This window comes from Arvicola amphibius, chromosome 7, assembly GCF_903992535.2.
Source record: "Arvicola amphibius chromosome 7, mArvAmp1.2, whole genome shotgun sequence".
Taxonomy (NCBI): Eukaryota; Metazoa; Chordata; class Mammalia; order Rodentia; family Cricetidae; genus Arvicola; species Arvicola amphibius.
Genome location: NC_052053.1, coordinates 118238144 through 118264417, shown reverse-complemented (window position 1 = coordinate 118264417; position 26274 = coordinate 118238144). Strand labels below are relative to the sequence as shown.

General features: G+C 41.7%; 1 protein-coding gene across 3 annotated transcripts in view; it reads right to left on the bottom strand.

Moving 5' to 3' along the window:
• Positions 1–26274, bottom strand: part of Slc25a21 (solute carrier family 25 member 21) — a 480209-nt gene that overhangs the window by 27492 nt on the left and 426443 nt on the right. For 2 of the 3 annotated variants that reach the window (XM_038337579.1, XM_038337578.1), the window contains exons 5-7: positions 21188–21247; positions 17008–17115; positions 1317–1481 (exon numbers count right to left, since the gene is read on the bottom strand). In XM_038337579.1, the coding sequence (XP_038193507.1) occupies positions 1317–1481; positions 17008–17115; positions 21188–21247 (333 nt within the window). The remainder of the gene's footprint in view (positions 1–1316; positions 1482–17007; positions 17116–21187; positions 21248–26274) is intronic. The other variant, XM_038337580.1, reaches the window with a different exon arrangement.

The window sequence follows — 26274 nt, the reverse complement described above, 5'->3', positions numbered from 1 at the left end:
GTGAACTGGGCTAGGTGTAGCTTGAGCATAGAAGACCTCAAACCTTCCCTTCCCCAGTGACACCTCCTTCAACAAGACCACACCTCCTAACAATGCCACTCCCTTTGGGGATCATTTTCTTTCAAACCACCACATGTATAGTATGCACTGTGATCATATTCACCGTTACCCTCTCTCGTCTCCTCCAACACTTGATGGGTCCTCTATCTCCAACTGTTCCCCTTCCATTTAAAATACCTAGTGACATGTGACTACATGCACATCTTATCGATCTTCCTGAATTTCTTTCTTAAATATAAATGAATTCATTTTACTTTAATAACATACATTAAAATACAGTTAAAATATAATAAGATACATCTCTTCTTAATTAGTATAAATGACTTATACAATTATTGTATGTAGTTTCTGGCCGTCTCAAGTTTTTGAAATAAACACTTCGTTTTTGAAATAAACACTTCTCTAGTGCTATATGGGTTGCATTTTTTTTTTTAAAGAGTCTAAAACACACAGAATTGCCATCATGAATGTCAAGGTTCATGGAGGGCAAACACTGTGGTGTGTGAGTCACAAGTACACCATAGGCTGGTTTCGTAGTGTATGAATTGGGAGACTGTGGGATTCTGTAAGTTATCATTGAAAGGTGATCACAATCAGCATTGTTATATTGCAACAAGAGCAAATGACTCCAGAAGAGTGGGTTTATCCCTCATCTAAATCAAGCTAAATGATTTTGTAAGTAACAACACACAATTTGAAATATAGCCTGCTAGGTATGAAACAGAACAACTCTGTGCTTTTGAGAAAGTTATGTGAGTGATAAAGAAATGAAATGATGATACAGTCTGCAGAAATTTCTACTAGGGCTGAATAGAAAGTTTCCATATCTAAATGAGACGTTCTTCATGGAGGTTATCCTTCTCATCCAGACTTGGGTTCAGGCTCAGCTTTACTGCTGATCTCCATAAGCCTCAGTTTCTGGATTTGAAAGGGAAATAACAACACTCCATACATAATCTGACGGGGTCAAACAGATAATGGATGTGAATTTGGGGGACAGGACAAACACTCTGTAGATGAAGTTAGCTAAGAACATCAGTAGACTTTTTTTTTTTTTTTTTAATTTTTTGAGACAGGGTTTCTCTATGGCTTTGGAGCCTGTCCTGGAACTAGCTCTTGTAGACCAGGCTGGCCTCGAACTCACAGAGATCCATCTGCCTCTGCCTCCCGAGTGCTGGGATTAAAGGCGTGCGCCACCACCGCCCGGCTATCAGTAGATTTTCCACCCAACAGATCGTAAATGCTTATATAGTTACCTTACTGGCTGGAATAATGTTTTTGACGTTGTGGTAGAAGCCAAAATAAACCATGTTGAAAATTCCATGACGTCCCAGAGTTGCCGTAAATCCTTTGTTGAGGCCCTGGAACCCCAAGCCTTCCTTCTTAATGATTTGCCTTGCATAAGCAAAAGTGGATGGTTGCTGGTGAGAGAGAAGCCAAGCAAGAGACATCACTGTTGGGACCATGGAACAAAGCAAATTACTACACTAACTTCCTTTCATGTCAGAATTATGAGAAACTGTTTCTTCAAACATGAAAAATCATGTTTATATCTGTGCTTAAAAATAATATAGCATGTGATCAAACAGACTCTCTGAACGTGGCTGACAAGGAGGGCTAATTGAGAAGCCAAGGACAATGGCACTGGATTTTGATTCTACTACATGTACTGGCTTTGTGGGAGCTTAGTCTGTTTGGATGCTCACCTTCCTGGACCTGGGTGGAGGGGGCAGGACCTTGGACTTCCCACAGGGCAGGGAACCTTGACTGCTCTTTGGAATGCAGAGGGAGGGGAAGGGGGATGGAGAAAGGAGGAGGGAAATGGGAGGAGGGGAGGAGGTGGAAATTTTTAATTAAAAATAAATTAATTAAAAAAAATAAAAAAGAAAAAAATTAGAACTCTCTTCCCCACCCCGAAAAAACCCCAGAACTTTATGCATAGTAACAGTCTTTATAAGGAATTGTTGACAAAGGAAAAAAGTCCTTTTGTGCAGTTAGTAAAACTAATGTAATGCAATAATTACCATCATGTCTAACATGTAAATGATTGTATTCAGTTCTGCATTACCCACTCTAAAGGAGGGATTACCATATAGATACGTTAGTAATCCATAACTTCATGTCATCCTAAAGGAATTTATACTTGGCTTCCCAGTTCAGAATGTTTATTTTATACATTGTTTGCTTTTTTTCTGAGCTAATATTAAAATTAGTCTCAAATCCATGGCTTCAGTGATTTTTAACCCATGCTAGTTTACAAACCGATCATGGATAACCAGCTATTGATAGTACATCTCTTCACATCGTTGGGCAATCAGTGTGTGGATCACTTGCTGAGATGCCTCAATGGCACTGGGAGTAACAGGATATCTTTAATCTTTCCCTCCGCTCCCATTATTAAGGAGGTTGAAATGCCTTGCCTGCTGGAACCCAAAGCTGTTGCTTTTGAAGCATGCTAAACAGGGCACTCTGGTTTTCTCCGAGGTTTACAACTCCTTACCACGCAGTGACAACCATTCCCTTGAGTTTTTAAGTGTCTGAGCGATTGTTTCCTCTCTGGAGGGACTCCACAAAGGACATCCCCCACTTTTCCTCTTAGCTTTTGACTTTTCCCTCCTGAGGCAAGCGTTGACATAAGTCTGTGTGGTGCTCTGCTGGAGCGGGCTGCTCGGTGGCCACAGCAGTGTGCCACACTTTCGACTCCACGTGTTCTCTTATCATTTGCAACAGAAACCACGCCAGCAGCTGAACAGAAAGGAAGAAAACCAACCAAGGCCTTTCGCCCAACTGGTAATTTATGCCATGTGATTACACAACATAATTTAAATGTGCTTGCTTATATAGTAAATGCTCTAGTTTTTGCTAATAAAAATTTTAAAAATTTCATTTAGCTACAGTTCTATAATTAGAACTTTATTTTTTTATCTTTTTCACCTAGGAGGATTAATAAGTCACCCTAAACAAGCCCTTCATTGTAATGTGAAAATACCATGTGAGGCTGTATCTTGAAGCGAGGAAATGCATCTCACAAGGAAACCCAGAGAGCTCTCTTGAGGTTAATTAACATCTAGTGTGTGCTCAACAGTGTGGGACATTTGTATGTGTGCTTTGGTGTGCCAACTAACACTCAAGTCATTCTTAAGTTCTCAAAAGGGATGAGAAATAGTCCACCTTGAACTCACAGATAACCACCTGCCTCCGCCTCCCAAGCACTGGGATTAAAGGTGTGTGCTGCTACTCTCAGCTTCAGTGGATATTTCTGCTCCCAAAAGGGTCTGGACAGGTTTTACTGTTTTAAAACCATAGTTTGCTAAATCATTGAGATGACAAAGTTTAAATACTAATTTGGATAGTATGATTTCCCTCATCTTGAAAACATATCAGTAAAATATTCAAGTGGTGTTTGTTGACTGGCCAGCCCATGAGATTTACTTGTATGGGCCCTGGGTGAAATATAGCTCATAGATTTTGAACTCATACTTTTCTGAGTTTGAACGGTAACTGTTAATGATTAAGTACATCAGAGGGTGACAGACTAATTAGAAACAGGAACCTAGACTCAGCTCCAGGTTTGAGCCTCAGCAACAACATTGACCAGTTTTGCTAAGTGTTTTACCCTCTCTGATTTATCTCCAGTTCACTTACTTGTACACAAGGATAACAACAGACTCCTTATAGCATCCCTGTTATGGTTACTAAGTAGGCGGACTTAGTCCCGTGTAAGGCACTCACTGTATGCTTACTTTTTATAATAACAGCAATTACTACTGGCAATAAAAAGAAGTTATGATAATAAAATAATGGGTATAAATTTCTTGATAGTTGGAGCAGTGACAATGAACTGGCAGCTTTCACAGAGGACTTGGGTTCAATTTCTAGCAGCCACAGGGCACAGACATACCTACAGGCAAAACACTCACACCCAGAAAATGGAAAAGCTAAAGCTGGTTGGAGGGAAAGGAAGGACATGCTTCTTCCAACACCTTCTGGCTGTCCTTCCTTTCTCCAGATTCCTGGATTCTGATGAAATCCTCTGGAAATGCACTCAGGATGTGAGATGAGAAATGCATGCACTTCCTCCGAGCCCCAACCTCATGCAGGGCCTGGCTAAAGACCCCCTTCAGGAAGAGCACCCCTTCAGGAAGAGCACCCCTTCAGGAAGAGCACCCCTTCAGGTCCCTCTCTCCTTTCCACAGCAGCAGATCCTGGCCTGGTGCTGGTCCCCTTGTCAGGGACTCTATTGGTAGGCCTGTGGGAAGGAAGGACTGTCGGGAGTGGAGGCTGGGAATGGGAAAGCACAAGAACTGAACCTCCGCCGTGTGTGTGTGTGTGTGTGTGTGTGTGTGTGTGTGTGTGTGTTCCCAGGCACCAGAGATCACAGAGTAGGTGGTAAAGTCAGAGCTCAAACAGGGACTTTGAACCCTCTACTCAGTTCTGGCATTCTAATATGTTAGATTGTTTTCTGTCACCAACTCTATGGTTGTAGGTACCCTACCAAGTAGATTATAGGTACCCTTACACTACCAGTATTTTAGTGGGAGGAGTGAGAGAATTAATCTAGTTAAACAGTGTTCCTAAGGTAAAATGCATCTAAGTGCCCCCCCCCCCCCCCAACAACACACTCATTCTAGTTATAGGCAATAAGATTTTCAGGGCTCTCGAATCCAGTTACTACCACAGGTAATAGATGTATAAAAGTATATAAGTGCTTTTTGTTGGAAAGTTTGGAGTTTTGGATAAAAAATGATCAGAATTCCAGTACCTACAAACATTAAACGTGTGATAGACTACTGTTTTGCTTCATTCAGGGATCTTGTGTCACACACATGTAAGCAAATACTCATTTAGAAAGGCAAAACATGACTTCCACTTGGATGCTTAAATAGTAAAATGTAGAATCATTTTGACTAGATCTCTGTAAACACAGGAGATTTTACTAAACTTATTTGATTACTGGGCTTCCCTTTCCAAACAAAATGGTGAGTGATTAGCATCGTCAGCCAAATGATTCCAACACTGTCCATTCCAGCCTCAGGTCAATTTCCTTGGGAAATCTAGATTCAGTCCAATTTTCATATTTAGTTACCAATGTGCCAACAGCATCCTAACTCGCCTGGATGCACCTTCCCCTGACAGCTTCGGAGCTGTGTGAAGGAAGAACAAACGGGTTGGGATGCTGGGATGCAGGACATGTTGTGGGATGGAGGTGATGTTGATGGGCAAGTCTGTCTTGAGTGCTGGGACGTCAGAGCTGAGCACCTGGCTCAGTCTGCCTTAACTTTGATTTCAGTGACTGTCAAATGCTAACGGTGAAAATTCCATGCTCTTCCATACATATGTTGAATACCTATAGCTTCAATTGACCACACCAAAGATCTAGCATAGTGCTTTGCTCTTACTATAGAAATGAGCAATAATATTTTGTTTTAGCTTGTATTTGGAGATATATGCTTATAAGTTGTGTACATATCATCAAACAGTTCCACAAATGCTATGGACCTATGAAATAAAATTATGATTAAAAAGTCCTTAAGAGGATTAATAATAAAAAACGAAGAACCCCAGTGAGATGAACTAAATCACAGAAAATTATTGCAGAGTCTCACTTTTGTTTTTAAAGAGAAGCTAGTATTGGGGTGTATCTTGCCACTCAGGGGCCACCTCCCCAGAAGAAAACCATTGCTCTCTCCCTCTCAGTTTTCAATTGCCAATAGCTCCTTAGATTGCAGCAGGACTTCATGAACCTCTTTCCTACCATGTAAGCAACAAAAGCAAAATACACAGAGATGGAGAATCAAACCAGGACAGGGGACAGGGACTGGAAGTGGGAAGATGTAGGTCAAAGAGCAACAGATGAATAATCCTAGAGATCTAAGGTTCAATATTAAGACCATCATTAAGAAGGCTGTACTTTTGGGGGAAGTTTATTAAATAAGTAGATTTTAGCTGCTCTTGTTACACAAAAAGTAACTATGTAAGATGATATGTTGATTTGCTTCAGTAATTAGTTTATTTTATTTAAGGTTTATTTTTATTTATGTGTATGTGTTCCCCCAACCCTGGGGTGTGTATGTGCACATCTGTGTGGGTGCCCACAGAGGCCAGAAGAGGGCATTGGGTACCCTGGAACTGGAGTCATACGTAATTGTAAGCTACTCAATGTGGGTGCTACCAGCTGAGGACTGGTCCTCTGGAAGAGCCATCTTTCCTGCCCTGTAACTATTTTATTATAAGGATCCCTAAACATTATCTTAGAAATCTCAAATATATACCATGAAATTTATTTAAATAATAAAATTTAAAAGTTCAAAGAATACACACAAGAGAGAAAAGACTCTTTTGCCTAAATCATGCTTCAAGGTAGCACTGGGGCACCAATCCCTTATTCTTCAAGAGCCCAGTACTACCAACAAATCACAAAGATCCTGTATGGCAGCCTGCGCTATTTTTCCTGGAGCTGTTCTGTCTAACAACTGGCCAGACTTGGCTCTGGTCAGCTTGCAAGATCCCAGAGGTTTTAGGCATTATTCCCTGGATAAATAGCTATCAGAATGTGGCCGGTGGTACAGGCACGAGGTCTATCTTGATTCCTCCATCTCTAAGGCCAAGGAAGAGCTGTAAGCACACTGTCAAAGAGTAGCGCATTTGTGATCTTTAACTTGCTGCAGATGCTGAGGGGATAGGGCTGTCACTCTGTAGCATCATGTGGCTGGGAAGAAAATGGGGTGAGGTTTGTCCAGTGGACTGAGGCTCTAGATGGATCATGAGAGGAAGACCGCTTTGCTAAAGGAAAGCCAGTTGCCACATTTAGGTAGGAAAATATACCGGCTCTTCAGGAGGCAGACAGTCATCTACCCTTTTCATTACTCAAAGCAGGTTTTGAAGAATTTTCATAAAATTGAAAGAAAAAAAAGGAAAGTAAGGCTTCCTTTCACAAAAGAATAAAATGTGGATTTGGGCTTAAAAGGACCCAGTTACTTTAGTTTGGCTATTTTGTTAATTTACTACTGTAGTTTATTTTAGTAGGGCATGCCTATGAACAAAAAAGATACCTCCAATATAACGACATTCTGTCTTGAGTTCTTACCAGTCTCTCTCTTTTTTCTTACACTTATTTATATTTTATTATATATATTATATATTTATTCATATTTTATTTTATATGTATGACTATTTTGCCTACATGTATGTATGTGTACTACGTGCATGCCTGGTGCCCACAGAGGTCAGAAGAGGGCACTAGGTATCATGAAATTGGAGGTAAGGATGGTGGTCATGAGCTACCATGTAGGTGCTGGGAACTGAACTCAGGTCCTTTGCAAGAACAGCTCATGCTCCCAGCCACGGTTCATCTCTCCTGAAATAGTCTCTTTAAGCACTCTGTACCTGGAGGGCAATCTGACGTCACAACCCCTCCCAGATGCTGATCTATACGGACACCAAGCTGCTGTCCCATAATCACTCATAAGGGACGGTGGGGGACGCTATCCACCCCTGCACTGTCGGCAGAGAGAGAAGGAAGACGACAGTGCTGTGGCCACAGGGACCACTGCCAGAGGGAGCCCTGGCTTCACCAAAGCTTCAGAAATGCTCTCTTTGGATTGTCCTTTGTGCTTCTTGATTATCCAGGCTTCTTTATTCCAACAGAAGAACATGGTGGGCTACACAGTGATGCTCACATCAATGGCCAGTTCCTTAGGATTACTAGCATGAGGGGTCTTATTTTACCTGTTTATGAAATCGAAACAAACCTCAACCTTACAGAGACACTAGAAGGATCTGAAATAGCCAACAAGTGCAGTGGAGGAGTTTACATGTCGACCTGCAGGGTGAGATCAGAGAGAAGGGGTGGGAGAAGCCAGCACTTCTCCTCCTCTGGTTCTCTGTTACTTGATTGATGAAAGCAATGTGCAATGCCTTAGTGGTTTATAACCACACACAACACATTTTCAATAGCAAATAAAAGGGAAAACGATGTAAGTTGTCTTGTAGTGTCCGGCACATAGATGGTCTATGAATGGGAGCTATTATCATTACTTCAAAGTCTTGGTCTGGAAGCAAAAACCTAGGAGGGCTCCTGGCACAGCCGCGTGGAAGACTAAAGTCTATTTTCTGTGATTGATACTAGAGAGGCAACTTGGCTGCTCCTCTCGGCTTCAGTGAAAGACAGCTATAGGAACAAATTCACAGGCACCGTTCTCTGCTCTGCTTGCAAGTGTCATGGACTGAGAGGAACAACGTGAGCACTGAGTAGCACTCGGCAGTGCTTCACATGGAAATGCAGAAGAATCTGAACTTGACACAACATCGCGAATGCTGGCAATGCCCTTGTCACCGAGTTCTCGCACTTTGTCAACACAGTTGCCCACTTATTCTACATGTCACCCAGCTGGTCACAAAACACACCTACTTACGTTGACCCTAATGCTGTTAAGTTTAATAAAGTATTTGTTGATTACCTATAGCGAAAGTAATCACTAAACTTTGTGATATTATATATGACCTAATTGGTCTCTGGTAGATCACTAAGCTTCTAGAATAAGGTGTGTAGAACTATACTTAGTGGCATTCTCTAAAGCCACAAGCAAATCCTGAACTAATTAAAAAAATTCTATCTTTAAAGATTCACCATCAATTACCCATTTGCTATCTGTTCATCAAGCCTCAAAATTCTAATTACAGAGCAAGCAGGTAGAAGCCTAGTCCCTTCTTGGATCAGACAGATTTAAAGAGTAAATAGAAGTAAGGCAGGCCTTTTCAATTTTCTAAAGGTTCAGCTTAATATTTGGGGGTGAGAATGATTATGCTCGTGTGTTATGTAGACGAAAATGACAGAGGAAAAGAAAAACCTGTGTCCCAGCCACACATCAGAGGCAAAGCCTATAGACCTCAAGGGAAGGAAAATAACACTCTAGCCAAATAATAACTTTGAAGTAGATTTCAAAGCAGAGAGGAAAACTGGGAAACAATTCATACAGGATTTTGCTCCTGGGGAGAAAGTCAAATTTTCCGGGCTAGCAGAGAGCATGCCAAACACCCTTCACTTTAGCCCAAGCGATAGGAGGCTTCTGGTTCTTAGGGCTGCCCAGACAGAAACCAGCGCATCCAGGGAGAGGACAGAAAGGGACATCAGAGACAAGCCACAGAGGCACACTTCTGGCGACTCCGGAGGAGCAAAACACCTCCAACACAGAAATCCGTGAGCAAGCTTTGTCCTAAGCCAAAGAGATTACAGATGAGGTGAACTCTTCACTCGGGTTTAGTTTGAAGGACAGGGGGAAATTTGGGTCTGTCTTGATTTTATCTGAACATGTTTTCATTCCCGCTGAACCAAACCGGAGCATGACAAAGCGCTGCTTACTCCGCACAGAAGGTCAAGCATATTTAAATTAGAGACCAGTTTTCTTGCTGCAAATTTTAAGATGCTGGCCAAGGTTCTGGTGCTGGAATGGGCAGAAGTGCGGCAGGGATTATAGTCTTTAAATGATATGGTGGTAATTAAAGGCCCAAAGGAAGACAAGCACACCTATTGAAATGTTTTCTCCACAAGTTCTAAGGATGGGAAGGCTGTATTGGGAACCAAAGCAACCACAATTTCCTTTACATTTCTGGAATAGTTCATGGTTAAGCCGGCTGGGAAGACACATTTTGTGGGGAACATATTTTTGACTGGCTAAAGAATCTGCTAGACCACAGAGAACACAACCGGTTGGAATCAGCTCAGTGCTTGCCCTGCCTGAGAGGGTCTGATGGGGATTGTGTTAGGGGCCCCAGCACTGTGGCTCCTCTCACTGACCTGCCAGCATCTAAAAAGGGAGGATTTGCTCTCAGCCTGTCCTTGGACCTCAGCAAGGAGGCCTTTGCCCTGAACCCCGCGCTTCAGAGGGCCTGGTTCCTGCTCTTCGTTAGTGATGCCTCGCACCACGGCCAGAGGGCTGTCCATCTCCATCTCACGCCTCCTCCTAGACCGCCTTTCCTGCAGCAGGGACCGTGGCAGTCCTTGTGCCATGTCTTTAACACTCTTCCCCAGCTTACAAGAAGCTAAGTGTAGTAGTAAATGTAGTATAGACTGCTGTTTTCTTAGGCTCCCGTCCACTGCAGCCCTGAGTCCCTCACAGCTGTGGGAACTTCTTGGAAAATTTCTTCTTTCAAAGATCACGTTGATTCACCACCTCAGGCTGAGGAAATAAGAAAATTTAAAACAACCTGTGTTGGATTCCATGGCAGCTCACATCCCAGACGTGAGGGCAGCGAGGAGCATAGACAGGATGCCTGAGAAGTTCACAGAGTTGGCAGGACAAGAGCTATCTGGCTGCAGAATGAAACTCCACGGGGAAACCCACTCTGCTTTTCTTAGAGGTGCTGAGCCAACCAGTCATTCTGCATGTAGCCATGCATGCATTGCTCTGCCACAGCTAGTGCTGAGTGACTGGAAATGACCCCAGCTTTCTGTGAACCCATTGTCTGAAGTGCAGAGACTCCATGAAGAGGCCGTGTTTATACCAGCCAACTATTGTAGAAGAAGAACATTGTTGTAGAATATTATTTTAAGGTGTGTTACTTCTGTTTATGCTCTGGAACATTTGTTTAATGATGCAAAGATGTGTTTGTTTAAATGAAAATCACCTGCAGTCAGGAGGTTGTGTCAGCAAGTAGCTGACTGGAAGTGCTAGGGAGGAGCCAGGTAGGGAAGGGCTTTTTAAAAAAAAAATTAATTAGTTAATTAATTTATTTATTTTGCGAGTAGAAACACAGTTTAATGTTTATTTTACGTGTGTCCACAGACGCTTTTAAGCGGGGGCGAGGAGAAGCAGGAGGGCTTCTTGGGAGACTTGAGGAAGTGACCTAGGTGCTTGCTATTCAGCCTCTCTGGGGATCAGAATTCCACCTCAGTCTTTGAATCTTGAATTCTTGAAAGGGACAGAGATTTAGAGAAGGAGTCAGTGCCTGAGGGAACAGAATTTCCTGAGGCCAAGACTCTTGTGGGGCCCGAGTTGCTGGGCAGAGTTGCAGTTGCTGACTAGGACAGCCATAGCTTAAAAGGCGGCAAGAATTAAAAAAGAGAATAACAATATCTTGTGGCAGAACTCCTCTTGAAGTGGCCTCAGATGTTTCCAGTTTCATCTCTAATTTCTGCTTCAATTCACAGCCAACAGATTGCTCGTTACTACTCATTATGATATTGGACCTGCACTGTAATTTAATCCTGTAAGCAGCTTGAGAGCTGGCTGCTCTTGCTGGGGTAAAGCTTTAGGTTCACCAATCTCTTTTCCATTCCCTACCTTCCCAAACTTTGTTAATGACTCTACTACGCTCTAATTTCTATGGGTTCAATCTTTTCTAGGGTTCACATATGATTGAGATCATGTGACACTTGCCTTCCTGTGCCTGACTTATTTCACTTAACATAATGTTAGCACAATGGAGGGGATTTTCTTGTGGTTGAATAGTATTCCACCTTGCACATGTGTGTCTTGTATTTATTTCTTCACCATTCACTGGTGCAATCAACACTTAGGTTGATTACATATCCTGATTATTATGAAAAAAATGCTGCAATTGATATGGGAGTGAGAATTTGGCATACTAATTTCATATCCTTTTCTTCCTCCTCTCTCTTCCTCCTTCCCTCCCTCCTTCTTTTCTTCTTTCCTTCCTTCCTTCCTTCCTTCCTTCCTTCCTTCCTTCCTTCCTTCCTTCCTTCCTTTCTTCCTTCCTTTTTTCCTTTCTTCCTTTCTTTCTTTTGATAGGTCCTCAATATGCAGCCATGGCTGGCCATGAAATTGCTACCAGACCAGGTTGGCCTTGAACTCATGGAGATTCACCGTCTGCCTGTCGAATGCTGGGATTAAAGGCGTGCACTGCCACACCAAGCTTTATTTTCTTTAGGTATAGTCTTTGGGATTGTTGAATAAAGTGATAGCTCTCCTTTTAACCTCCCCTTCTGTCAATGTATTTTTACTTGCAAGTGTTCATGGCAAGGAGTCATTGGTCTGGCTCGAGGCCTCTGGCTTCTGCTACACTGTCGATGCTGGGACTCCTCTTGGATATCTTGGTGCTGTCCTGTGTTGTGGAGATCCTGCAGCTTTGGGTCTGCATGACCAGCCCCTTCACTTGCTCCTCCCAATCACAGATGGGGTGGATGTTGGGGTGGGCTAATTCATAACCCTGGATCTCATCCTGGGTAGTTGCAGGATTGGTCAGCCCACTAGCTCTCCCCAGTTCTCACAACCAGGGTGAGTGCTCCAACATTGCCCTGACAGGTTCACCCTTTGTAACAATGAGCAAAGGATAGGGCCACTTCCGCTGCTTTCATGCCCTCAGGGTTGGCTTTTCCACACCTGGACCAACAGGACCAGCTCTACTATGTTGTCCAGGCAAGGGGCAGGGCCAGCTCTCCTGAGTGCCGCACCTGGTGAGGGGCAGGGACAGCTCGCCCACTTTTATGACCCTCTCTCCCACCTGCCACAGGCAGTGAGGGGTGGTGGGGGGCACATCTCTTCTCTGCCCACATCACCATATGGCAGCTGAGGGTGGGGCTGGATCGCCTACACTCACATTCTCAGGGCTCGTTCACCAGGTGCAATAGGTCAGCTCTGTTTTTAATTTTTAAAAGAAACTTCCATGCTACAGTTAGAAGGAGTAAATTCTGGTGTCCTGTTGAATCATAGGAGGGCTGCAGTAAACAAAACTGTATTTAATATTTCAAAACTTTTAAATAATAATAAATATTATTATTTATAATAATAAAATACATAATTTTTATAGTAATAAATAATAAATATAAGAGATCGTGAATGAGCTCTAGCATCCCGACCTGATTATTATATGATGTATGTTCATAACTTATGTATATACATAAAGAAACATTGTAGACCTAAATCAGTATAATTATATGTCAGTTATAAACAAAGTAAAATGAGAATTCAGTCTGGATGGATGAGATTTGAGAATGATGTAAAGTGGACAGGAAGAAGACTGGTCATCATTAAGTAAGATGTTTTGCTCTGGTGACTGGAGGTGCTGCTCAATAGTTCATATATCACACACATTTAATAATACAATTCAAAACTGAGCCTGACTACACCATCTAACATAGGAAATATGAGGGGACCAGATAGTTAATTACCGAGAAATCTCTCCAGGGTTGGGCTTCTAACCTCTACATAGAAATGCCTTGCTACAAGGCAGAGGGACTGACCATCACAATGTTGCCAATAAGGGAACTAACTGCAGGACTATGTTCAAGGCCAGCCAGTTAGGAAAGAGTGCAAAGCATGCTGGGAGCTTTAATCTGTGTCTCCCAAACCAGGGACCAGTTTTGCCTTTTCTGTATCTGGCTTCCTGTTCAAGACAGCTCTGATTATATACATTCTGAAATAATTTGCTCACCAGGCTTAAACTTTGTTAAAAAAAATAGATCAGTTTCTTGAGTTTGTTATATATTTTGGAGATCAGACCTTTGTCTGATGCGGGGTTGGTGAAGATCTTCTCCCATTCAGTAGGATGCCTTTTTGTCTTAATGACAGTGTCCTTTGCTTTACAGAAGCTTCTCAGTTTCAGGAGGTCCCCTTTATTCACTGTTGCTCTTGTTGTCTGTCTCTGCCTGCTTTTTGGAGATTAGGATATAAAGGTCTGAGCTACTTCTCCAGGACCACACCTGCTTGCCTGCCTGATGGCTGCCATGATGCTAATGGACTAACCCTCTGTGGTGGTTTGAATAGGTATGGCCCCCATAGACTCCTCTGTTTGAATTCTTGGCCCATAGGGCGTGGCACCATGAGGAGGTGTATGACCTTGTTGGAGGAAGTGTGTTACTGTGCGGGCAGTCTTTGAGGTCTCCTGTGCTCAAATTATGCCCACTGTGGGCCACAGTCTCCTTCTGCTTCCTGTGGATCAAGATATAGAACTCTCCAGCGCCATGTCTGCCTGTATGCTACCATGTCCTGCCATAATGATAATGGACAAAACCTCTGAAACTGTAAGACAGCCCCGATGAGATGTTTTAGTTTGTAAGCGTTGCCCTGGTCATGGTGCCCTCTAACAGCGGCAGAAACCCTCAGAATCCTCTGAACTTGTAAGCAAGTCCCCAATTAAATGCTTTCTTCTCTAAGTTCCCTTGATCATAGTGTCACTTCAAAGCAACAGGACAAAGACATATTTCATTAAACTTTTATTTGCCTCTGTATGTGTTATGGTTTCTGTTTGCATATGTGTGTGTGTGAATGCGCAGCCATGTGTGTGGATACACATGTGTTACAGGCCATGTGTAGAGGTCAGAGGAGAAGCTCAGGGGTCACTTTCTCATCTTCCACCTTGTTTGACAGGATTTCTTTTGCCCCTGCTTCACATGCCAGTCTACCCATGGCCTCTGCAGCCCACCTCATCATCGAGTGCTGGGGTTACAAATGTGTGACCCCATGTCTGGTCTGACATGGGTTTTGGGGATCTGAATTCAGGTCCTCACACTTGTGTGGCAATATCTTGGGTCTTAGTATCATATTTTTTTTACAGTGAACACATGCCACAGATTACTCTTAAACATATAGAATACACAACCAAGGGTGAACCCTATTGTAAGGCACAGACTTTGGGTGGTGTCAATATAGGTTCATCGGCTGTAATAAATGGATTATTCTGATGGTTAATGTTGACAATAAGGAAGTAATACTGACAGAAAGGTGTCCCCCCAAATCTAAAATTCTAACGTTGATCTAAAAAGATAACTTCCTGATATACTTTGGACATATTGGGCTAAGTAAAATATGTTATTAAATTAAATTCGCCTGATTCTCTTGACTCTTTTCATCTAGCTACTAGGGAAGTGGCTGGAGTTGTATTTCTATTGAGCCAGCACTGCCTGCCCTAGAGTATGAATTACTTTAGTAGTTTTACACACATTATATATAGAAAGATAGGCTTTTTAATGGTATTTTATAAAAAGAATTAATCATTTGTATACCAGATAGCTATAAAATTATTAGTTACAGAAAATTATACTTTATTATTTTTTAAAACAAAATGTGTTTTTTTCTTTCCCCATCTGCTCCGTCCCCTGTGTTCTTCCAGTCTCAGAAGCCGTCTTTGCAGCTTCGTGTCACATAGACCTTCTCCTTCCTCTCTTGTGGTCTCCTATTCAGTCTCAAGACTGTAACAGTATTTGCAAGCGTTAAACTTTAGGATTTCTGCACACATGGGACCTTTGTCTTTCTGAGACTGGGTCGCCTCACTTCACATGGTAATCTCTATATCCTTTCATTTGACTGAAAATCTTATAACTTTGACTCCAAGCAAGCTTCCTTCATCCCTCAGTTAAAAAATGACTGAAATATATAAACAGTTCATACAGACTGCACTTATGCTAAAGGAACTGGAGCGTGTTCACATGCAGCAAGACTTTGTGTTGCCTGGGCATGGTGTTTATCATGCCCTAGCAAAGTGTTGGCATATGAAACGTGAATTCTTCCTTGGGCTCTCCTCGGGAGCGGAGAGACATAAAGAACATCAGGAATAAACACAGCACTGTGACCACTTCTTGTTTTTATTCTAGTGAGTGTTCTTTGGTATTTTGTCCCATTCTTGTTCCTGTAGTCACATGTTGCCTGAACTAAGACCTGCAGTTAAAAACCTGTTTGTTCCTTGGCTCCCACTGCTGCTCTGAGACCAGCTTCCCCATGGCAAAATCAGGCACTGAGTAGTGATCTCTGAAATTTCTTCTTGCTGGTGGGTTTCCCACTCTAAGAAACTAATTTTTCTTGGGAAGCTATCATGGGAGCTGTTTTAAATGAAGCATGCTGATGGGAGCATCTGAAAACCTCCTCTCTTCTGTTCCTACTCCTCACCTTCAATTCTCTTAAGCTAGAAAGACTGGGTAACAGAACATAAACAAACATCTAGGGGTATACAGAAATTTTCAGTTGTTTCTGATGTTCGAAACCCTTTTGCAACTGAAAAAAAAAAAAAAAGCACCCACCTCTTTGAATCAGGTTGACTTCACCTGAGCAGATACCATCTGTTAAAGCAGTGCAATGCTTCCCCAGTCTTCCCAACTCCAGGTCTTGGCAGTGACAGGTGAGTAGGGCCCCCTTTCTCCCAATCCCCTGCCCAAGAAACTGTCAGGAAACTCATAGGCAATATCAGCAGACAGGAAGTGGGCCAGGGAATGAGGAGATCTCCACCCATTACCAGCTGCTTAAGTAGTAGGCAGGAGGATCCCGGTCAGCAGATACTGCAGACAAATTTACACCACATGCTACCCACTTATAGACTTAAAATGCTAGGAAGGAAGCTGGAATGCTAATCCCCTTGTTTTCTCCATGCCTTGTGTTTGGAATCCAAAAGAATACAGCAGAAGAGTTGGATTTGGCAGTGGAAAGAGAATTAGTAGGCAAGAAGGAAGTGAAGGCGGCACCAAGGGAAGCTGTCTTTGTGGAGCATTGTGTATCAGTGGTTAGACGTCAAGGCCCATTGTTCTCCAAGTGGTGACGGGTACACAGGCTTCGTAACTTGCTCATTCATATATAACCCAAAGACAACTTGGACAGATTATCAGAAACTTTTGGGGAGAGTGATGGGTGGAGTGGGGAAAGGAATGAGGTAAAAAATGACTTCATCTTTCTAAAAGGACAACAATGCCATCACCTCAGTGGTTTTGCTACGGCTTCTTTTCATGTAATGTGGAAGAGAAAGTTTGGGGGGAAAACCAGCAAGTCACTGTAAGTTTCATTAGCAGTCTAAAGTAAAAATGTATACTCCTATTTATCCATCATATTTTTATGCATTTTTAACACTTTGTGGGAGATAGTTGACTTTTTCTTATTCTGCTTTTTAAAGAATGTTTGCTATGATTTTATAAGTGCATAAGGTCTGGGTTCATAATTTTATCTATGGTATATACACACATAAGATTTATATTCTCTTAGTGGTAGGAAAACGCCAAATGGTTACCTCTGTGAATGAGTTCCGATTGACCTGCAAACCAACTTTTACCACCTCGAAAGGGTTGACCACAACGGCTTCTGTTACTCCAGATCCAAGTCCAGCAATGGCAAATGTCTAGAAAAATAAGTCAACCAACGCTTTAAAACAACTGATCGTGCCTGTTGGGTTAAACGTTCTATTCATTATGCAATGCAGCCGAAGTTAAGACAAGAATGAAGGAACCCTGCTAAGTGCACCATATACCATTACTAAACAGCTTGAACTCTTAATTAGATGCTGACAATTCATGGAGAAGAAATTACAGAAGCCACAAACCACATCCTAATGTTTTCAAAATAAAATGTTAAAGCCCCATCAACAATGATGTCTCCCTTTAACAAAAGGGCAAGCTGTTTGACTGGTCAAAGGTGGATCCTAAAACATCTTCATGTATATAATGGAAGAGTTTAACTTGTAAAGGAAGAGTTCCATTTTAAAATGTCTACTTCGGTGCATTTATTGACTAGAACCACAACTAAAATGCTTATATAAGGTCACCTTCCAGGCACATAACTGGAAACATTCAATTGCATAGTCTTGTTCTTAGAACCACTACCTAAAATTATTAGCAAACAAAATCATGGGACTGGAGAGATGGCTCAGTGGTTAAGAGCACCTCCTGCTCTTCCAAAGGTCCTGAGTTCAATTCCCAGCAACCACATGGTGGCTCACAACCATCTGTAATGAGATCTGGTGCCCTCTTCTGGCCTGCAGGCAGAGCACTGAGAATACTGTATACATAATAAATAAAGAAATCTTTTTAAAAAAATCATTTTTATTCATTCTGTATTTTATTTTGTTTCTGTTTCCAATGTTGAGGATCACAGCCTGGGCCTTGGCGCTGTAGGCAGAGCTCCACCACTGTGTTACATCCCAGCTTCTTCTTTTTCTGAAGGAGTGATTACTCTATTTTTTGCACTTAAAAGCTGAGTAATCAACCCTGTGATCAGAAATGGCTGGTTGTTCTGATGGGGTCCTCTGAAATCTAGAACATTTGTCAAAGGATGAGATTGCATGTCAGATTCTCTTTGTCTGTGGGCTGAGTCTCAGCAATAGAAAACTAATTTCAGCCCTTGAGAGGCAGAGGAGATCTCTCTGAGTTTGAGGCCAGACTGGTTCTACAGAGTGGGACTACATAGAGAAACTCTGTCTTAAAAAAGAAAAAAGAATTTTAGCAATAGGAAGTAATATTTTTCTTCTACAGAGAATCTGAAGGGTCCTTAGAAAAATGTACATTAGCAATAAGCCAACAATAATTAGAGGACATACATGTACACATGCATGCACAGCAGAAAGGCAAAACCTTTACTGTCCAAAATCCCTTGTTGCTGAACTAGTTCCAGGGGAGCAATCTTCTATTTACTTCATTCTTTCCTTTCCATTTCTGTGACAAGGCCTTTATAGCCCAGGTTGGCCTTGAACTCTCAAAGGGATCTACCTGCCTCAGCCTTCCAAGTGTTGAATTATAAGCATGTAGCATGCCTTATTCACATGGTCCTTATTTAGTGTCTCTAATCATTTTAAAATAAGAGACAGAAAGAGAGATGGGAGTAAGAAATGTTCTGTATTCTTAAAGTAGAGGTGGGGTTGATTGAGGGCCTGGAGTATGGGGGGGGGGGTTGAAATGCAGCCCATACTCTACCTGCCAAGTGAGAGCCACAGAAAGACAGTGGTCAGGAGAGGGAGGGGACCTGCTCTCATCCAGCACCATCAGTGCTGCTGGGGCTGTATGCTCATCACAGGATGATAAAGGATGAGCCAGTTCCCTCATCTGTAAAATGGAGACAGTAACATCTAGTTTTACTACAGAGGTCAAAGTAATTCATGGATGTTCTTTTAAATCACTTCCCAAACACGACTGCTCTGGTTTCCCACGAAAAAGAGGAAGAACGAAGTTGCACACAGATCTAGGAGAGAAGGCATACTACTGGTGCTTTCCATTTATCTTACTTCATTAAAGTTTTAAACATAATTTGTGTAGGGTAACTGACCAAATATTTTCTCATTTATCTCAGACTTCCATCATGGATGCCAGTAAGTGGGGGGAGAGAGAAAAAAATACCAGTTCTGAAGCCTTCTGACTGAGAAAGCTAAAATCCAGATGTTAGGGTTTTATTACTCACTCTATGCAACCTTCCAAATCCTTCACTTTTTTGTCTCTCTATAAAGCTCAGCTACATCTGCTGTCAGAACCAGTGTTCAGCAGTCCCTTGTCAAGAGAATTGATCAGATATCAGCAGCTCATGTTACTTAGACGGTTGCGGAGACACGCTTTGCTGTCGGGTTTCCAGCCCCCCAAGCTTTCATGTGGGCACCAGGGCATATTTAACGGCTAAATGCCTCACTGTGTCCAAAAAGCAAAGGGAGTAAGTGAGTTCAAGAAAGGAAGGGGGCCGTATATGCTTTGCATGAGTTCATTTATAGTGGATGGACTGGCCAGATACTTTTCCATTTCAAATCTGAGTCAAAAGATCTGCACTGTCTCACATGGTACCTGTGCATAGCTCTGAAACAACCAATGAGTCCTTCAGAGGCCATATTTTATTTACCCCTACTAGGAAGTCTTTAATCTTCTTTTTACAAAGGTGTTTCCAAAGGAAGATACTATGGAAAAGTCTCTCTCTCTCCCTGTCTCTCTCTCTCTCTCTCTCTCTCTCTCTCTCTCTCGTAGAGTATGGGCTGCATTTCAACCCCCCCCCCCCATACTCCAGAGGTTTTGAGATAGGGTCTCACCATGTAGCTCCAATGTTCTGGAATTTACTATGTAGACTAGTTTGGTCTTGCACTCACAGAGATTCATTTTCCTGCCTCTGCCTCATGAATGCCAGGATTCAAGGCGTGCACCACCACCACCTTAGGCAAGAATCTCTTCTACCTGAGATTCCTGGCACGAGTGCTCCTTTATGGGAGGACATGTCTCACAGCTGCCCTGTTAGATCAGGAGGTTGGATTGGAAGTTTTATCTACAGAGGGCCCTTCTAGAAAGTGGGCATGTGAGAATTCTGAGGGTAAAAATACTTCTTTGACAATCTGTTAGTTACAGTAAACATTCTGGAAGAAACTTTTTCAAGGAAAGGATGTACGGTCCTTGACACACAATGTCCTAATTTATAAAATTTTCGCCTTTATGATGGTGCAAAACTGAAACACACTCCACACTTTGGACTTTGATCTTTTCCCAGGCCAGCAGTGCTGTATGAGCTCATGATGCTGGGTAGAAGCATACTACAGCTCTCAGCGGGTTGTCCCTCCAGGAAAGTAAACAACCCAGTCTTTATAGCTTATCCCGATGCTTACCTGTGATGCTCGGTGGCCGGGATGTACTCAGTGCATTTATTTATTTTTTTCAGCTTACACTGGTTTTATAATTAAAGAGCTGAAGACAAGAGTATTGATTTTCCAGTAGCATTTTGAGGTTTTAGCAGCCAAATAGGGATTTTCCCAGAGGCTAGAAGGTACTGCCAGGCAGAGAGCAATGGTGCACGGTACTGTGTTTCCTTCTGCAGACTGGGGGAGGGAGGCTCGTGCAGTTGCTGTCTTTGGTGCTCTCCGTGCACACGTATTTGGTCAGTATAATTTAACTTGCTTTATGAAAGGGAGAAAAGTCACCACAGTGGGAGGAATGACACGGGGCAATAACCAGTTACCAAGTGAGCTTTGTGACACACCTGAGCTGTGTCATTGTAGGATCACTATTCTCCCCAGCTGAGTTGTTTACAGCCACTCCAGTAAAAGGCCCTTCAGTCTGCCTCTGACTGCTTGAGTAACAGCTGGGGAACTGACCTGTTAGGAAATAATCTCAGGCATATTGACTTTTGCATAAATAGATACACACAGTGTGTATGTAAACAAATGCATGCTTTGGTTTGTTTCCAAAAGTGAATGTAGTCTTTATTTTATATTCTTGACCATATCTCATAGAGGCCTCTCCAGACATATCATTATTATCATAAATTCTTCACTGAGAGCTATAAAATAGCCAGATTGTGAGTTATTATGAAGATGGCTTTCAACAAGTAGCTGAACATTGAATAACTCAAATTCATATTTTAGTAGCTGGGATTTGGGAATCAAAAGGGGTTTTGTTTCTGGATTTTGCTTTATGAAATAACATACACACTTAAGCATAATAAATATTCTCACTTACCAGCCCTGGTGATAGTGACACATATCCCAGCAGTTTCTTGTACTGCTCAAAGGTGGAAAACTGAAACAGAACCAAACCTAGAGATTTATAACAACTTCCTCAACAAACTCTCTAATTGGCTAAAAGTCCTTCAGTAAATCATGATAGTAATCAGCTTCTAAACATGATGAACCATCTAACACAGCTTTTAATACTGTCTGGGGCTATTGCTCTGAGATGCCATTTTAACATTCCCATTTTTCAAATGTAGTTATAACAACTTACAGAAAATCTGATGGAATCCCTTAGAGCAGTAAATGAACCATACGACTTCCATTTACCATGACCGTTTTCAGTTTCCCCAGACATCAATAGACTTCTTTCTTATGGCAGTGATTCAAAATTATAGGCTCGAGACCCAAAATCCTTGGTCTTATATGTTTTTACTATGAACCACTTTCCAAGAAAATGCCCCATTTTCTTACACAGTTGTAGAACACATCCACTTCTCAGCCTCGCGTGAACACTGCTTGTTCTCCTGATAGCTCCATGGATTTTAAACATTGTGATTGCAAAGATGCCTTGATAAACTAGGGAAGGGCCTATCAAGTATATCTGGTCCACCCTCTTGCCCCAAAGAAAGACTGTTCTCAGTCTTATTCCCTCCTTTAGGCTCTGAAGATGGCGACAGTGAAGAACAGGGATCAATAACTATGCTGATGTCCCCGTCAGAGGACGCTTCTGAGTTGGACAGACACATTTTTTTCTTGGCAAAATAAAATAATTCCTTCATATAATATATTTCTTTTTTTTGTTCCCTGTATTCTGTATTTTGAAAAATAACTCAGCTTGGGCAGGGTATTTTGTTCCTGAGCACTGAACTGGGTTAACGCCAATACCAATGATAATAGGTCGTACTCTTAGGACCTGCAGTGTCTGATTCTCAAGAACCAAGGAATGGGATGGTAAATCATGCTATAATAAAACAAAGCAAGGTAAAGAAAAAATAGAGTTTTGGGGAGTAGTTAAACTCCTTTGTTAGACAAAGGTGGTTTCTTGTGTACATGGTCCTGAAGTCTTTGAGTAACCCAAGAATCATTTATCAACAGATTGATTCTTCTTATTCTTTTAAAGAATTAGATCATTGCCATGATATTTTAGATAAAGTATTCATACAGACTTTTCTAGAACAAGAATTTGTTCCTTCATTTACTAAACAGTTAATATATTCCTCCCATTCTAGGCACTCAGAATACAACAAACACAGCCGACATCCTGCTTTCCCACCCCCACACAGTAGGGACCATTGCTGTGTTGATGAGAGACACATTAGGAACCCTAGGAGTCACTCCAGGGTTTGGAATGATGAAATAAACTGGAAGTCTGAGGCATTTTTTTGTCTGCTTATTTGGGACAAAGACTCATTCTGTGACCCAGGCTAGCCTAGAACTCACTATTGCAGTGTGACCCAGGCTAGCCTAGAACTCACTATTGCAGCCATTGTTTCCTTGACCACATGACAATCTTCCTTCCTCAGCCTTTAGGTATTGAGATTAGGAGGGTGAGCTGCCTACTTGTCTTTAATGTTAGGCTTTAAAGAACATTTACTTCCTTTTTATGATTGTCACCACCATCATTGTGTTTAGACAATCACTTTGCCAGGATTTTGAAGTGAGCAGTATACATCTGAAGCCTGGCTATTCCACTTCATCTTGGAAGCAAGCATGGGAACATTGCTTCAATGGTCTAATGGTCAACTGCAGCAACCTTACCTATTAGAGTTGCCATGAACTAATATAATTTAAGTAGGATTCCCTGATACAAGACTTAGGGAAGTTTGTTTCTATTTCTTGTCATATGTTAACAGAGGAACCACTGATGCCTAAGTCATGGAAGTCTACTGTAGTTCAGGAACATGCAACTTTATCACACATGACAATTTTATCAGACAAGAGGTTAGGGTATAGACTGTAGCCATACCTCAGTAGCAGCGAGCTTTCCTATCATATACAACACCCTGTGTTCAATCCCTGGTTTAAAAAAGGAAGGGCGAGGCTAGGATGTACTCATGAATCACATCACATTAGAATCATTACATTGATTTCCTGTCCCATGTACCACTTTTGAAACAATTCTCTATGCTGGCGTTGGGTCCTGAATGCCTTGGGAGATGATGGGCCTCATAGAAGTCTCTACTACTTTAGTCATTTACTGTGTGAGATGCATTCATTCAATGTTTGTCTTTTTCCCTATCTGGTTTTCTGTCATTTCAGGGATTAGAGACACAACTGGGATGTGAAGGAAGAAATCTAAGGACATGGACTCAGCCCACAACTCCATCAACCTTTGTTGACAGAGGGTTATGTCCCACCCGGTCCAGCAACCTTTCAGTCCCAAAGAAACACACAGAGGCCTACATTAATTATAAACTGGTTGGCCTATTAGCTCAGGCTTCTTATTAATTAATTCTTACATCTTACATTAGCCCATTATTCTTTTCTGTGGTAGCCACGTGGCTTGGTACCTTTCATCAGCAAGTCATTCTCATCTTGCTTCCTCTATGTCTGGGTGACAACTGCAGACTGACCTTTCCTCTTCCCAGAATTCTCCTGTCCTCATCACCCTGCCTCTACTTCCTGCCTGGTTGCCCCACCTCTACTTCCTGCCTGGCTACTGGCCAATCAGCATTTTATTAAAAATAACACAAGTGACAGGTTAAAAGACCACTGTTCCACAGCAAACACTCATGAGGATTTTCCAGCATACACCTTGGGAAGGGTCTAGTCTATTCAATTTCCTGTCTCCAGTTTTCGTTTTTGTTTTTAGACCATGTCCATCAAACAACCCATTGAGAAACCTAACATCCTAGCTGTTCTGTTTTGGGACATAGTTGAGCTGTATGAGAGCATGAGCCATTCGAATCTTGTCTCTAAGAAATGGGAGCTGAGAAGTTCTCCCTACAGCACTCATCTCTGCTCTTATGGCATGGTCCCTCTGAGCACTATTCTCATGCCCTTTGAAAGCAGAGTTTTCTGGATGGACTGACAAGCACAGGAGTGGTTCCTACCCCTGTGCACTATCAAACTCTGATCCTCCAGTTCTCTGGAATTGTTATTTCTTGGGAGGTAGGCGTTCTCTCATTGGCTCAAACTGCTGAATACTTGAGGGGTTTCTCTGAAAACCTCTCTGTCTCTTTGTTTCTTTCCTGTCAGCCCCATAACCTTACTGTGTCTAGAGTCTGAACTTCTTTACCCGAGGACTCTACTGGGTTCTGCCTTTATTTCTCCTTTTTACTTAGAACCCAGAAACCCTCTCAAGTCAGTATATTCACAGGGCTCATCTAGGTTGATTTTCCTCTCCCAGATGTTACTGTCCTTCATTGTGTGACGTCAGGGTCTCTAAACAAACTGCTGTTTCTTGCACGTTGTTTATTGTTACTGCTCATAATGTTGCTCATGTAGGAGACTTAATCTGGCCATTATTCTATCTTGATCAGAAGTGGGAGTCTTAGACTTCAAGATACTTTGAATAGTAAATGTGGGAATTTGAGAACTGGAATAGATTATCTCCCAATATAAACTTTTTTCCCAGAAATTTCTTCATGTTTCATTGACTCATTTGAACATCAACTATGTGTAGATGCCAAAGGAGGTGTAGGTACACAACAGTGAACAGGCAGACTTCACATGCTTATAACAAAACCTCCCATGAGTTTGGTCAGGGTAAAGAGTTCTGGAAAATTTGACCACAGAATACAGTTGCATTCTGGCTTTGGGAGACTGAATAGCAGACCCTGGATCCCAGAACATGCTGCCTGACATCGCTCAGTGTCTCTGCCTAAGTCTTCATTTCTGCTCATTGATTACAGTTTGATTCTATCTTAATTTTGGAAACAGAAATATAATTTATTTTAAGTATTATTTTAATTATGAATCTCATTTCAAACAACAAAATACAGAAAAGCCTAAAACTGCCTGTTTATGATTATGGTAACAATTGTAAATAAAGTGTCCACTCCAAGGAAGACATATATACATGGTGTGTGCAGAGTCCATGTACACAAGCATGTGCGTGCACACACACATACACAGAGGAATTCCTGAATATTTTGTTCCACAGTAAATTTCAATGATGCACAATGGGATAGTTTACGAGGTATGAAATCGTTACAATCAGATGGTTGCTTCCCTCCCAAATCCTAAGGTAAATATCTATAAAATGAATGTTTTCATAAATTGTGTTGAAAAACTAGTGTTATCCATCTGACAAAGATACACTTAACTACAAGTCCTACTTAAAAAGCCAACGTACTTTCCATATGTCTCAATAATTTTAAGGTAAAATCTACTTGCAACAAGATGTCTGGGACACATCCACCATACCCGGTTGCCCAGCAGTTCATCTGTTAACCATTGTTCCTGCACGAGTGCTGCTTTATTTTATGTTTTTAGAGACTAACTCGGTTTTGGAAAGCTCAAGTTTTTTTTTCTTCTTCTTCTTCTTCTTTTTTTTTTTTGCAAAGGATTGTTCAAGATTGATAAAACTTAATCCTTCTAAAGTGTAAACTGTCTCCAACATATAGCATGGAGGGAAATGACTGCAGGAAGAAGCCTAATTACAATTTACTTTATTTATACGTGGAAAACACTGAACAACTGAATATATTATTCCAGGGAGACAAAGTGACTTTCCTTTTGAACAGGAACTCTGTTCTGTTTGTTTACTTGGGCAATCTTTTATCAAGTGAAGCCGTTTCATAATTCAATTCAGCCCTTTTGTGTACTTTGGTGAACTTTTTCCAGATCCTCCACTGAGATTCGGATCCTTATAATGAAATTTGTATTGAAGCAATAATATGAAAGCACAAAAACGACAGCCACAAAGAAGAGAAAGTATGTTTTCAAGCATTCGTTTCTGAACTTGAGGCCCGAACTTAAATTCTATTATGTTACTATTTGACATAATGCAAAAGTTTGATGTTTGTGTATATATATGTATACGTATGTATACATACATATGTATGTTGGCTATTTCATCATGTTTTAAAACCCATTCATCCTCTTCACTTACTCAGTAACAGCATGTAAACTGCTCCATCTTGCCTTTCA